The 14354-nt window shown below is 39.4% G+C and overlaps 1 protein-coding gene across 1 annotated transcript in view; it reads right to left on the bottom strand.

Annotated features, from left to right (window-relative positions):
* ZFAT (zinc finger and AT-hook domain containing) overlaps positions 1-14354 on the bottom strand; it is a gene marked incomplete at its 3' end in the record, with an annotated part of 86378 nt that overhangs the window by 54104 nt on the left and 17920 nt on the right. The window contains exons 4-6 of the mRNA XM_084260419.1: positions 4358-4508; positions 2637-4099; positions 1249-1481 (exon numbers count right to left, since the gene is read on the bottom strand). Of these exons, the coding sequence (XP_084116545.1) occupies positions 1249-1481; positions 2637-4099; positions 4358-4508 (1847 nt within the window). The remainder of the gene's footprint in view (positions 1-1248; positions 1482-2636; positions 4100-4357; positions 4509-14354) is intronic.

Raw genomic sequence — 14354 nt, 5'->3', positions numbered from 1 at the left:
ATATTGTGTGAGATCCTAAACTGCACTTTATTCAATACCACTATCTGTACATAAAAATGAAGGAGGTAATAATGCATATATAATATATATAAGCACTCCATATTGCCTCCAGTAGAAACTACAGTCAAAACAGGACTAAATTAATTTTTCTCAGGGAGCAGGCACTTGCCAAACATCCCTTCTAGATCCTGATTTGAAATGGGAAGGAACTTTCTTGTACTCATAACACTCTGTGTGTGTACAGAGGTTCTAACTTCCCTGGGTGTACGTACATCTAGAATGTCCCAGATCAGCTTTACTTTTGTAAGCAGAAAGGATCCTACCACATGACAGGAGAGGGCAGCAATACTAATGCAAGAAAGATTAAATTGTTATTTTCTTATTCTTCAAAAAAAGACATGTAAATAATTTGACTTCTAAAAAAAGCATTTTCATCAACAATGTAGAATAAAATCTCATTCTTCAGTTTGAAAATATTTCTTATTCTGAATAAAATATATTTAAAAATATATACTTTTGAAACATGCAAGCAGCGTTGATATAGAAACCGTTTTTCCTCTAAAAGATTATTCATGTGATAATGATGGATCAGAGAAAGATCACAAAGATGCTTCCAGTCAAGCATGCAATTCCTTTCGTAGTCTCAAAGACATGTGACAGGGCACGCTGAAGAATGAGATCAAACCTGGTTTTAACACAATGGAATTCAGATCTGGAAGGCTTAGTGAATAAGACAGGAATTTTGAAAACATGATGTCTTCATCTTTGTCTCTACAACAGAAAGTGACAGATGTTCAAAGAGAATGGCTGCAACTAGTTGGATGTATTTAGAAAAAAAAAATATCCTTTACAACAACTTAGAACTTCTTCTGTCTACAGTAATTGAGAGAGGAACATCTTTTCATTTTACCTCAATCATCTCTTTATGAGAGAAGGGAATTCAGCTCCAAGGAATGAAGTAAAGTAACAACAGTACCAGAACTCATTTTAAGCTGTCCAGATACAAAGAGTCTGAGAACACCAGGAAAAGTGAAGGCAGAAAATGGATACAGACATACTCTAGTGGATAGTCCTATGAGAGGGACCAAGTATCTAGTTGCTGTAATTTACGTATCCCCTGTATAAAAGTACACAAAGAGTGCTCAGGTAAGAACTCTTCCCTATGTCTTCAAATACTGCCACAAGATCCCAAATGTTATGATGACAACACTGAATTTAAACAAAGATAAGGTTCTGTTTGCTACTTACCAGCTCTGTGTGAACTTTAAGATGTGCCTGGAGCTTGTATTTATCTGGAGTAGAGTAGTCACAATGTTCTGTGGGACATTTCAGCAAAATATTGCTGTGTTTCTGAATGACGTGGCGCTTGAGGCAGTTCTTGGTGATGGAAGAGTAACTGCACTGGGAGCAGTAATATAAATGTTCCCGGGTGTGTGTACGGACATGCATGTCATAGTGCACTTGGTACCAAAACAGCTTGCCTGAAAATAGACATGAAGAAAGCAATTTCTAAACAACTGCTAGAGAAAATTCCAACACATATTCAGCCCTCTATTTGGACAAAACACAGTTTGAATCCCATCCTTTTCATCTTTTATGAAAACTTGTTCTAATGACCGTTCACTACTGAATGTTACAAAACACACTTCTGTCTAAAAAGACTGTCATATGTCCTGAAACAGACTAATGGGAGCATCTTTAATCCGTATCTGTGATCTTCTACCTAATGAGAAAGTCCTTTAATGTGTTCTCCTATACAAAGAGCCTGAATGCAACTGTACACTGAAAGAGGCTGCCAAACCCTTTTCCATTTACTATCACGTTTTTCCTTCCCACAAGCCTTTCTGACACAATGGCACCAAGAAAAGGTGCACAGAAATTCATCTGATGTACAATGCTAGAGCATTTTTGGGTTTTTCTTAAAATTTTTATTCCTTTCCCTTCTTAAGCATGAAGGCTACAAAGTAAAATCTACAATGTTTCCTTTCCAGCTATGCAAATACAAAAATTTTCAGTTAGAATAATGGGAATGGTACATTCTTCCCACTTCCATAAAAAAAAAAAAAACAATTACAATCACAACAGTCTTGATCTGACATTATGTAATGAAAATTTTCATATCAAAACACTGGTTCAAAGCAAGTCACAAAAAATGCCAATATATGTATCTACTGTTCAGAATGTATCTTATCATACATCATTCCATACTGTATGAAAAAGACTGAATTTTATATTAAGCCAATAATGAAGTTTAAGCATTAAAGCATGGACTGACTAATGCTGACCACATGCCTAAATCTGCTGTGCTTGGCTCAAGTGAATGTTACAAAGTGTGGAGAGGCATGTAGAAAGAAATAATCTATCAAATTTCACATCCACAGAAAACTGACTCTAGCAAAGCACTGCTATGCTATATATTACTAGTGGGTTTGTTTTGGAGGAGATGTGAGTTGTTTCATACTATTTAGATAGCCCAAAGTAAATCTCACTGGACTCCAGAATCCATACTGAACTACAAAACTAATCTGCTACAAAGATACACAAATACATCAGTAGACCAGGAAAATATGGCCCTCTATATAATGCTAAAAAAACCAAACCCAAACAAACCCCATCATTTTACTACTACTCCTTACCACAATATTCACATTCCAAATCTCCATAAACTTTCCTTATCTTCTCACACAACTCCATGTTCATTTGCCTCTTCTGCAAGCTATCCAAGATCTGCATGAAGGCAACAGCTCCACTCCCACTGTCTGCTGAAGCTGCATTAGAAGAGGCTGCCTGTGGACTGATGGCTGCATTAGCTTCTGATGCCTGCAAAGGGTTTGTGGTTTCTGCTGGATTTTGAGTTGGTGGATCGCTTGTTTCTGGTTCACTAGAAGGAACAGATTGATTTTTCTCTTCAGACACAGAAAGGTTCTCAGTCACTGCATTGTCCTGACTTGGATTTAAACTTTTGTCTTCAGACAGCAAAAGCTGAATTTCTTCACCCTGCTCATTTACAGAGCTGCAGTGATTAACCTCGTTTTCAGGAGAGACTTTTAACTCATCAGAACCCGAAGTACTGTTTTTCAGAAGAAAGCAATCTGATGCTTCACAGGATTGAATGTTTGGGTCTGTTATGCCTGTTGTCTGACACAGTGTCTCTGTTACATTTTCCACTGTAGGGTTTTCAAAATCTAACAAAGGGACTGTATCAATTTTTAAGTCACCATTATGTTGACCATTCTGGTTTACATCTGCAGCTGTTGATTGCTCTTTACAAGCAGGGGGTTGTGATGTGTTAGCAGCATCAGTACTCATGATAGTCAATTCATCTGCACTTTGTGTAAGCTGTTCACCAAGGGCTTCTGGCTGGATATCACCTCCTGGCTCAAGGAGGCAGAAACTCTGATTGATAGAACTGTCAAAAACAGACGTCTCATGCAAATCTGCATGCACATCTTTGATGTGAGCACGGAGTCTGACAGAACTGACAAACTTCTTCAGGCACACAGAACACACATAAACAAAGGGGTGTTTTCGCACGTGCAGCTCAAGGGCCTGGTATTTAGTGGCTCCATGACCACAGAGCTCACAAGCAAAAGGCCTTTCATCACCGTGAACCAGCATGTGACGGTCCCGATCCAGTTCGTTCTTGAACTTGCGCTCACAGATGTGGCAGTCATAGAGAAGCTGCCTCTTGCCCTCCCGCGTCATCAGGCGCAGCTCATCAAAAACATCTTTCACTTTTTTATCTTGAAGGTCATGCGTTTCCTTGATGTGCTTGATCAAGTTTTTCACATCCGAGTATTTCTTTTTGCAGAAGCGACAGTGCTGCTTGATCTTCTTATGAACCCTTTCAATGTGGACCTTGAGGTGGCCCTTGCTGAGACACGTGAAGGTGCAGTAATCACAGCTGAACTTCTCCCCTGTGTGTTTCCGCATGTGGACGTTCAGGTTGGCTTTGATTGCGCTGGCGTAACTGCAGTACGAACACTTGTAAGGCTTTTCGTTTGTATGAATCCTCAGATGTGCTTGGAGGGAGTGTTTAAATTTGAACACCTTGTTACAGTATTCACATGTAAAAATCTTCAGCTGGGTTGGACCCAACCTAAAAAAGGAACCAAGCCAGTTATATCGACGATATTGAAATTTAGTGACACATCAAAATTTCCCTAGATATTCATAACGAACAGAAATGTTTTTTAAGAAGGTATTCCCCACAGGCCTTTTAAATTCTACAACTCATGCATAGATTATTTTCATCCAGTTCTTTACTTAAAAGGCTCAGAAAGTATTTCATAGAATGGATAAGGAAGCATTTCAGTCATGTTTTGCATGAGCATAAAAATAAGTACTTCAAAATTACCTGCTAGATTTCATTGCCTGTTCATATGGGGTTTGCTGAATGGCATATTCTTGATATCCTCTTCGCTGTGATGGGTCCTGCACTGTTGCCTCTGGAGTGGTGGGTTCACTTTCTTGGGGAGCAGCTTCAACAGGAACAATTTTTGTGGCTCCTAAAAGCAAGCAAGAACAAAAAAACTTATTAAAAATATCACATTAAAACATGTGTTGTCTATAATATGCAAGTGTAAACAAAACACTAAACTCAGTAGTCCAACTATTTTAGTTTCAGATGTTAAAATTTGTGTGCCTAAAATGAAGGATACAATTCCAGAAGACATTAGTATTTACACCACAGATCTGGTTAAATAAAATGCCAGGACTGCTGCCTACTATTATGAGGTGCATATTTATTCACATATATATTAAAATTCTATAAATATTTGTGAAGTCTTCATATTCTACAGACAAGTACTACAGAAAAATCTTTGAAAAAAATATTTTGCTTTCTGGTCTGATATTGAAAAATGTACAGTAAATGAGGGACTACAGTAAATGAAGGACCACATACTGAATATAAACAAGAGAACAAGATATTGAATATGTAGTAGTAATAGATGAATACCCATCCATCCTAGGAAAAAAGTATTAGAGGACCTATAATTAAAGATTGTTCTATCATGTACTGGGAACAAGGATACTAGAGTTTGCACACGAAAATATCTTTGAATTAAATATTGAATTTAACAACTTCAGGGAAAACTGAAATTTGGTAAATTTATGTTTGTTTTCTTTTTCTTGGATACTACATTAGCATCTCATCTCATTTCAATTCACCTGATTAGAAGCTGAGGAGGGGGAGGTACAGAACACGTCTGTGACAGAGAGAATGTACAATAAAAATCAAAGAAATTTGAGACACAAAAGCCTCAAAAGAGCCTAGAAAGCAAAATACAAAATAAACATACTGGTCACATTTTTAACATACGTAATTATATATAAAATGAAAAGCCTGAATAGAAAGAACATTCAAAAAATTATTCATGAGCCCTGAACAAAGGGATAAAATTAAGTCTTGTTTCACTCAAATAACATGTTCCTGAAGAGATTAGTTACAAAATATATGCAGTATAAGCATAAAGTCTCTGAAATAACAATTACAAGCGCAATAAAACTATACCACAGAGAGTACACTATCCAAAGAAAAGTAGCTAGTTAGCAAATTAGTAAATTGAGTAGCCATATAAAAACTTCTAGCCTGCAGTCTGGCAAAAGCATCAGGAAAAAGGCAGGTTGAATACATGGGAAAATTCAGTAATAAGTGGGGGTTACCCAAAAATGCACCAGACTCGGGGACTTTAAGCTGAGGAAAGCACTGGTGTTGACAAGACAAGGGAAAAGATGGAGATCCTGCAGGTCCTTCAGAGTGATTTAAAGTGGGAAATAAAGATATTTTGAGAAGAGGCCATTTAGGAGTATCTAAGGCAATTGAAGCTTTTCTGTATCAGATGGGACATCAGCCAACTCTGTAAATAAATACTCTAATGGCTCTTTTGCTCACTGAACTGGCTGGATCTAAAACTGTCTATTTCTTACTACTGTTTTTAAATACTGCTTTCAGTTCTGCCAGTTGATAGAAGTGAACTTAGGAGTTTTCAACCTAAATGTTACCAGCACACTATAACTCCTCTTCTACCTGTCACTCCCCCTCCCACAAATGCCTGCTTGAAGAGTAGGATTGCATCTCCCAAACTGCACTGTAAGTAGTCCAGTGAAGTGGCAGCATGTCATTACAGTACAGATGTGCTTCAATTGCATCACAGAATGACAGAATGGTTTGGGTTGGAAGGGACCTTAAAGATCATCTAGTTCCAACCCGACCTGACCAGAGAGAGGGACAGCATCCACTAGACCAGGTTCAGTTACTGAGTACTTCAGCCTTCTCCTGTGTAAAAACACATATTAGACACCAGATCAGTGTCCCCATGCTTCATTATTTTATAAATATAAGCAGATTCTTCTATATAGAATGACTCAGTTAAAAGAAAACAGATGTTGATCTGCTCTATATGCATGGCTACCTCCTTCCAGCCTCCCATTTCCTGAACATGAGACAAAGATCTTCATTAAATGCTCTGCACTAAACCTCCTCTGTGACCTCCTGCCTTTCAGGATGTTTAAGTATTTCCTGAGAAGACTGTTCAACTGCTAAATGGACTTTTGAGTTATGAGTATAAAATTTTAATGACCTAAATTAGGTGGACTAGGTTAAGTCCTAACTCTCCAGTATTTTTCAGACTTGGCGTGGACAGAATGCTCCAGGTCATTCTAGCACGACCACCCACATTCTCTATGCAGTTAACAGGGAAGCACTAAAACTCTAAAGATGGAGATTCAGTTCTTCAAACATACTCATAGAGTACTTGCTTGCAGCAGGCAATCACTTCCTAGCCTTAGAAGATATAGAAGCATTAGGTATATGAGTTGCCTCTATGCACTTGAGATGCTGCTTAAGTATGGGCTACTAATGGACCAGTAGCCACAGCAATCACTGCTATGTCATAAACTAATTACTGATGCCTATGCCCAGAAATGGAAAAACCTGGTCTCTACGCTCTACCCAACCTGGTAGGTAGTGAACTGACATGGCCCACATCCCAAGAGAAAGTCCTTAATATTCCTGTCTCTAGGAGCAGTTCACAGGCATGGGAAAAGTATAAGGTGACAAATAGACGGATGGTCTGGTTTTCCACTAAAAATACCATATAGAATCACAGAATGGTTTAGGTTTAAGGGACCTTAAAGAACATCTAGTTCCAGCCCCCTGACATGGGCAGGGACACCCTCCACATGACCAGGTTACCCAAAGCCCCATCCAACCTGGCCTTGAACACTTTCAGGGAGGGGGGCATCTTCAGCATCTCAGAACAGCCTTTTCCAGTGCTTCACCAACTTCTCAGTAAAGGATTTCTTCCTACTATCTTACTCTAAAACTAGCATCCTTTGACTTAAGGCCACTGCCCCATGTCCTATCTCTCCATGCCATTGTAAACAGTTCCTCTCCAGCCACTATAAAGACTCCCTGGAGACTTCTCTTCCTCCAGTTGAACAAGCCCAATTCTTTCAGGAGAGAGAGTCTTCACAGGAGATGTGCTCCAGCCCTTTAATCATCTTTGTGGCCCTCAGCCCTTTAATCATCTTTGTGGCCCTCCCCTGGACTTGCTCCAACAATTATATGCCAATAAGGAAGATAAAAGTTTTCCTTGCTGTTTCCCTGGACAATCATTTCAAGAAGTCAGAGTGTACAAGTAGCAGGTGGGAAAAGAGGTTAATGATACAGATAATTTCTTTGAAAAAAATCCTTCCTCTAGCAGTAGTGTATCTCTATTTTAAGCACAAAATGGACTTGAGTTTACTAGACTTCATTTACTCCTTTTGTTTTCCTCTTTTCAGTCAATACCATCTGTTCTAAGTAAATCAGTTTTAAGAGTAATATGATTTGAGTTCCTCATGATATTATGACAGCAAGTTCTACAGATAAGCATTACCCAATGGGCCTGAGTTTGGATCAAACTCGGTGATGGCCTCTAACCTCTGTACCTTGGAAAAGCTGTTTGACCTTCACTATAAAGCTCTCCAATACTTACCTTCTAATATTTAATCACAAATAATGAATTATTAGGAGTGAATCAGAAATAAAAAAGGAGACATCAACCAAATTCCTACTAAAATTCAAGTAAATTCCTTAAACCTCCTCCAACTTCAAGGACAAAATAAGAATATAGTAGAACTAGAAAACAGTAACAAAGACAAAATAAGAACTATTTTGTTTGGAAAAGGGATACATATCTTGGAGACCTTCAACTTGGAAGAGACATAACTGACAGAGGAATATCATAAAGACCTCTCAAATTAGAAATACCATGGAAAAAAGGGTAAATAAATATTCTTTATCTCATAAACCATAAAGAGCAGTTCAAAGCAATAAACAGCAGGCTTCAAAACAAAACAAAGCAATGTACACTTTCACCCCTGTTTAATTATATTATGGAATAATTACTGCACAATGTTAAAGACACTGAAATGTATTCAAGAAGGGATTTAGACAAATTAGTAGATATGAATTAAATATGATGATCCAGATGCAATAATTAGCTGAATGTTTATCAAAATCTGCAAGGCGTTACATAATAAGCTGCTTCTTCCCTCCTATAGAGATGCTGCAAGCTGCCTTTAGAGACAGCCAACAGATCAATCTTTAAGCTATGGTTGGCTTTTTTTCAAATTACAAAATAACTTCGTAACGTGGGAACCTTGGTCTGTTTAGATAAATAGTTTGTTAAGAGTATGATGTGAATCTTTGTTTCTTGCAATCACTTTTTGAATCATCCCTCCAGGGGTGGGGCTTCCACAACCTCTCTGGGAAACCTGTTCCAGTGCCTCAATACCCTCACAGTAAAGAATTTTTTCCTAATGTCTCACCTAAATCTATCCTCTTTCAGCTTAAAGCCATTGCCCCTTCTCCTATCACTATACTCCCAGGTGAACAGTCCCTCTCCCACTCTCCTGTAGGACCCCTTTAAGTAATGGCACACTGCAATTAGGTCACCCCAGAGCCATCTCTTCTTCAGACTGAACAAGCCCAACTCTCCCAGCCAGTCTTCATAGGAGAGGTGCTTCAGCCCCTTGATCATCTTTGTGGCCTCCTCTGGACTCATTCCAACAGCTCTGTCTGTACTGAGGACCCCAGAGCTGGATGCAGTGCTGCAGGTGGGGTTTCACCAGAGCAGAGTAGAGGGGCAGAATCACCTCCCTTGCCCTGCTGACCACACTGTTCTTGATGCAGCTCAGGGCACTGTTGGCCTTCTGAGCTGCTGGCAGACACTGCCAGCTCATGATGAACCTTGTACATTTTTTATAGGTTACCTCACCAGGAGGTTAAACACTTTTTTAACTCAGACAAAGAAACAGAAACACAGACCTATGTATGGTGGGATGAAGATTAGTACCTCTTTCAACCGAGCTGGACATTAGATTGGCTCAGCTAAATCAATCTGTACTCTCATGGTAATATAAATACCTGCTCATATGCAGAGGGAAAGCTCTAATTTTCCTAACCTTGCTTAATTCAACATTTTATTTAAATCAACATAAGGCTAGCTTGTTTTCTCTAGCCTTTAACTCCACTACATGTTTGTGATGCCTTAAAAGTGCCAGCACAGGAGTTTATGATGATGACCAAAGAATGGATCAGGCTAAAATCTACACCCTGTGTCTCCTTCTGCAAATACAATCACTGTTCTAGCATGTTTTACCACATCACTGCATAAACATGTGCAATGCTCCAAAAGATAGCAATCTGTGGCCAGGGGTAGGGTGGGAAGACACCACTGTCCCTGGGACAGCAGTCTGTACTGGGCTTAATGACTTAAGCCACCACTTTGAAAAGGGGCAGTCTCAGTTCTCCTCCTTTCCCCTGAAAGACTCATTTTGTCAAGACTTTCCAACTTTCCAAACTTGAGTGTCCCCAGTGTGAGACATTTCAGTAAGGATAACTGGTAGTAAACAAATCCTCTAGCTAAGAAAACGAGTATGTGGTTGTGCACATGTATGTATACTTTCTTTGCCTCTTTTTAAAAATCAGTTTACTGCAGGCTGACAAAACCATTACTGCCAGTGCAAGAAACAGGAAGTCAACTGGGAAATAAGAGATAAGCAGGAAAGCTCCCTTGGCAACAGTCTGATATTAAATCAATTCAGGTATGTCATAAACCCACAATCATTGTTCTGTGAGCTACTAAAAAAAAAAGTAATCTTCAACAGAAAAGACTGTTATCAGGTTAACAGGAAAGACCGACATCAGTTAAACTAAGTCAGTCCCCAAACAGTAAGCAAAACATTCTTCTACCTCTTCCCTGCTTACCAAAAATCTTAATGGAAGGAGGAAGCAAGAGTTAATAAATTACAGCACAGAGCATAGCAGCAGGAGAACGTAGCTGGCATTTTATGGATAGTGCAAATTAGGGAGAGAAAAACCTGCAGAGTGTTGTATTAAGAATTTGTAGGAGAAAAAAATCCAACTCCTTTAGAAATAAATAAAAAGGACCAAAAGCATAAATGCTTTCTGCTATTTTTGTACATCTTGAGCTCTACCAAAGAAAACAAGAATTCTACCACTGACCAGCTCTATAGGAACTTAAAACAATTCTCCTAGTAACAAATAGAGTCATTAAAATATTATAGGACTCACATAAAATGACAATTTAAATGTTCAAAGTAGAATCTCTCCTGAGTCAAAGTATTCGGGAATTAATAAGAAATTGGTTTTAGAAGCCCTGATAATATTACAGAATTTAAACATGGGAAATAAAATATGTTACAAAAAAAGATTGAGCATTTGGCAGAGTTTACTCAGTGCTTCTTAAAAAGCCTATGAACAAAAGTATCTGCCATTCAAAACAACTATTTTTAGATGTGCATATAATTGTAGTTATTAATTCTCAATCTTAATTGCAATGCTTATGTAAAACTGTACTCCACTTATATATAACACAAGACGTGCATGTTCAGGCACACAACATTCCCTATCCTAAAGGTCTCTGGATGCCTCTAGTTATGGAATCATAAAGGGATTTTGTCTGGAAGGGACCTTAAAGTCTATCTAGTTCCAGCCTCCCTGCCAGGGGCAGGGACATCTTACACTAGACAAAGTTATTCAGAATTGCATCCAACCTGGCTTTGAACACTGCCAGGGCAGGGGCATCCACAACTGCTCCGCACAACCTGTTCCAGTGCCTCACCACCCTCAGAGAGACTTTCTTCCTTATATCTCATCTAAATCTACCCTCTTTTAGCTTTAACCTGTTACCCCTCATCCTATCACTACAATCCTTTGTAAACAAACTTTCTTGTAGGCCCTTTCAGATTCTGGAAGGCTGCAAGAGTCTCCCTGGAGGCACATCCAAGATGAACAAGTCCATCTCTTTCAGCCTGTCTTCACAGGAGAAGTACTCCAGCCCTATCATCATCTTTGTGGCTCTCCACTGTACTGGCTCCAAAAGGTCCATGTCCTTGTTGTACTGGGAGCCCCCAGAGCTGTATATAGTACTCCAGGTAGTGTCTTATGATAATGGTGCAGTAGCTTACAACTGGCCTTGCTGGACTGTACAAGGTTCGCAGGGGCCCATCTATCTAGGCTATCATGGTACTTCAATGTCTGCAGAGAAAAAAATACATATTACTTTTATTCAAACTGTATTTACTCTCTGGGTTAACATTAGCTTTCCAATTTCTAAAGCTGTAAATCTATTACCTTCCTTATGCATCCCAAGTAAACATTTCCAAAAAGGAAGATGGGGAAAAATCAATTTTCCAACTCACCTTTCTGCAATGTAAAAAACTAACTGATCTGTTTGTTCAGAGGAATTTTTAGGAGATCAATTTAGTCACAATCTACTCAACACATGATGAAGACCAGTGTCCCAAACTCAATTAGCATACAGCAAAAATACAGCAAACTCAAAATGTAATACTTCATATATATACATATATAAAAGCCCTTCATATATATATATAAGAAAGGAGACACATGGTCTGATTATTTCCTCTAAATACAACTATTTCTCACAGCCTTCTCTATTTTTCTAACTGATAGAATGCTTACTTGACATCATCAACAGGACTTTACCACACTAGATATGAAAAAGGATATTTCCAGGCAACTTTAATGCTAGAGAATATGTGGCTAAAGAACACTAAAGCTTGTGAAAAGATGACCAAGTTTTCATAGTGCTTAAGCAGCTTTAAACTTTATTTTCAACTTCACTCCACAGATGATCTAGCACAGAGAGAGCAGTGGAGAGGGGAGAAATGTTTTATCTATTTCTGTTTTTCAACAGCAGTCTATAGCAGTAACTCAGCTCTGCAGCATATCATAAATCTCAAAAGAAATTGAATAAATTCGATGAAAAATCTTTATAAAAGTCCAAACATAGAAGTATTACTGAGAAAAGGGAACAGATTAAGAATTGCCAGTGACACTAAAATATAATTAGACCATGGAAATTAATGAAAAACTACAAGGAAAAGCAATGAAAAATGAATTAAAAATAGTTGTGTTAAATGAAATATTTGTCTTTGAATCTTCAAAGAGTTAACTACTTATATAGTATCTTTTATAATTTCCAAATTCTGAAAAGGAGGATTATAATTCATAACTGCCTTAACAGACCTTATCACTACCTACCTGAAAGGAGGTTGTAGAGAGGTGGGTGATGGTCTCTTCAGCCAGGTGACAGGAGATAGGACAAGGGGAAATGGCATGAAGCTGTGCCAGGGCAGGATCAGGTTAGATGTTAGGAAAAAAATTTTTCTTTGTCTGTCCTCTGAGCTCTCCAGAACGGCTGTGGCAACCCAGACAGAGCTGACAGGGGAACATGCAGCCCCCCGGGCCTCAGGGTAGTGCCAGAGCCTGTCCCTGGGAATGGATGGCAGCAGTGACAATGGCTGTGCGAGGGGTGACCAGGGGGATGATCTGCTCAGCCTGCTGGCAGAGCTATGGGAGGAATTACAAAGGGTCAGGAGCGTCAGGGAGGCTGAGAAGACACAGGCTGGTGGAGCCATGCTCTGCCCTGACTCAGATAGAAACAGGGACAGACACCAGACAAAACCCAAGATCAAGGGGACCCTGTGTCCTCCTCCAGCCAGAATCAAGGCACCAGCTTAAGGGAAAGGAGTGAATGGAGGCCAGTCCATGTTCAGGGTTGCAGGCAAACCTCCTGCTTGCCCACCCCAATGTCCCAGCTGCCTCTGTACAACAGGTATGAGGCTCTGGATGTTAAAGGCCAGTCAATGGATGATGTGGGTGATGGTCCATCTACACCAGAGCTATTGCCAAGGTCAGAAAGGCCCAACCTTGCATCACAACCACCTCCATGAGGTGTTGTAGGTAATTGCCTGTATGAGAGGACACCATAGCTAAGCTTCTTCCAAGAAGGTGATGCTGAGAAGTGCAGTGTGCCCTCATGGCCAAGAAGGCCCATAGTATCCTGAGGTGCATTAAGAAGAGTGTGGCCAGCAGGTCAAGGAAGGTTATCAGCCACCCCTACTCTGCCCTGCCGGACTTCTGTGTCCAGTTCTGGGCTCCCCAGTTCAAGAAATATAGGGAACTACTGGAAAGAGTCTATGTGGGGGGCTACAAGGATGATTAGGGAACTGTGACATCTCTCTTATGAGGAAAGGCTAAGAGCACTGGGTCTATTTAGCCTGGGGAAGACAAGAAGGAGTTCTTATCAATACTGACAAATTTCTGAAGGCAGATACAGACTTTTCAGTGGTGCCCAGTGACAGGACAAGAGGCAAAAGGCACAAACTGGAACACAGGAAGTTCCATCTCAGTAACATGGAAAACATCTTTACTTTGAGGGTGGCAGAGCACTGGGACAGACTGCCCAGAGGTGTTGTGGAGTCATCTTCTCTGGAGATATTCAAAATCTGGATGTGATCCTGTGCAACCTGTGCAATCCTGCTGTAGCAGGGAGATTGGGGTACAGTATCTTCAGATGTCCCTTCCAATCCCAACCATTCTGTGATTCTGTTTTCCCTTCTAAGCACACATCATATATGTAATTGAGTTCATCCAGCTTCCTCTACCATAACTACGAATGGACTTTAGCAAACTAAGTCCAAGCATATTACAGATCTCAGTATCAAAGAATACTACAGAACACCACAGAAAATCCAGCCAGCTTCCAAACTGCAATAATAAATAAACACATTCTAGTTGTTCTTAGAGCTATAAGCCAAACAAATACTCAGAAATGTTAGATAATGGAAAGGAGAACAATAAAGCTGTAAGGCTGAAAATAACACAGAAAACTATTAAGCAATTCTGTCAATTAGGTGACTGGTTTATACAAATATGCAAATGCAAGTCTAGTTTTAAAATGATCAGTTTGCAATTATTCCAAAATCCTTTCATGAAAAGGGCCTATAGAAATTTATGAATGAAGAATCCATCA

Source organism: Gallinula chloropus, assembly GCF_964237585.1.
Source record: "Gallinula chloropus genome assembly, chromosome: 2".
NCBI lineage: Eukaryota > Metazoa > Chordata > Aves > Gruiformes > Rallidae > Gallinula > Gallinula chloropus.
The sequence above is the reverse complement of the archived record's forward strand: the minus strand, read 5'-3'. Positions and strand labels throughout refer to the sequence as shown.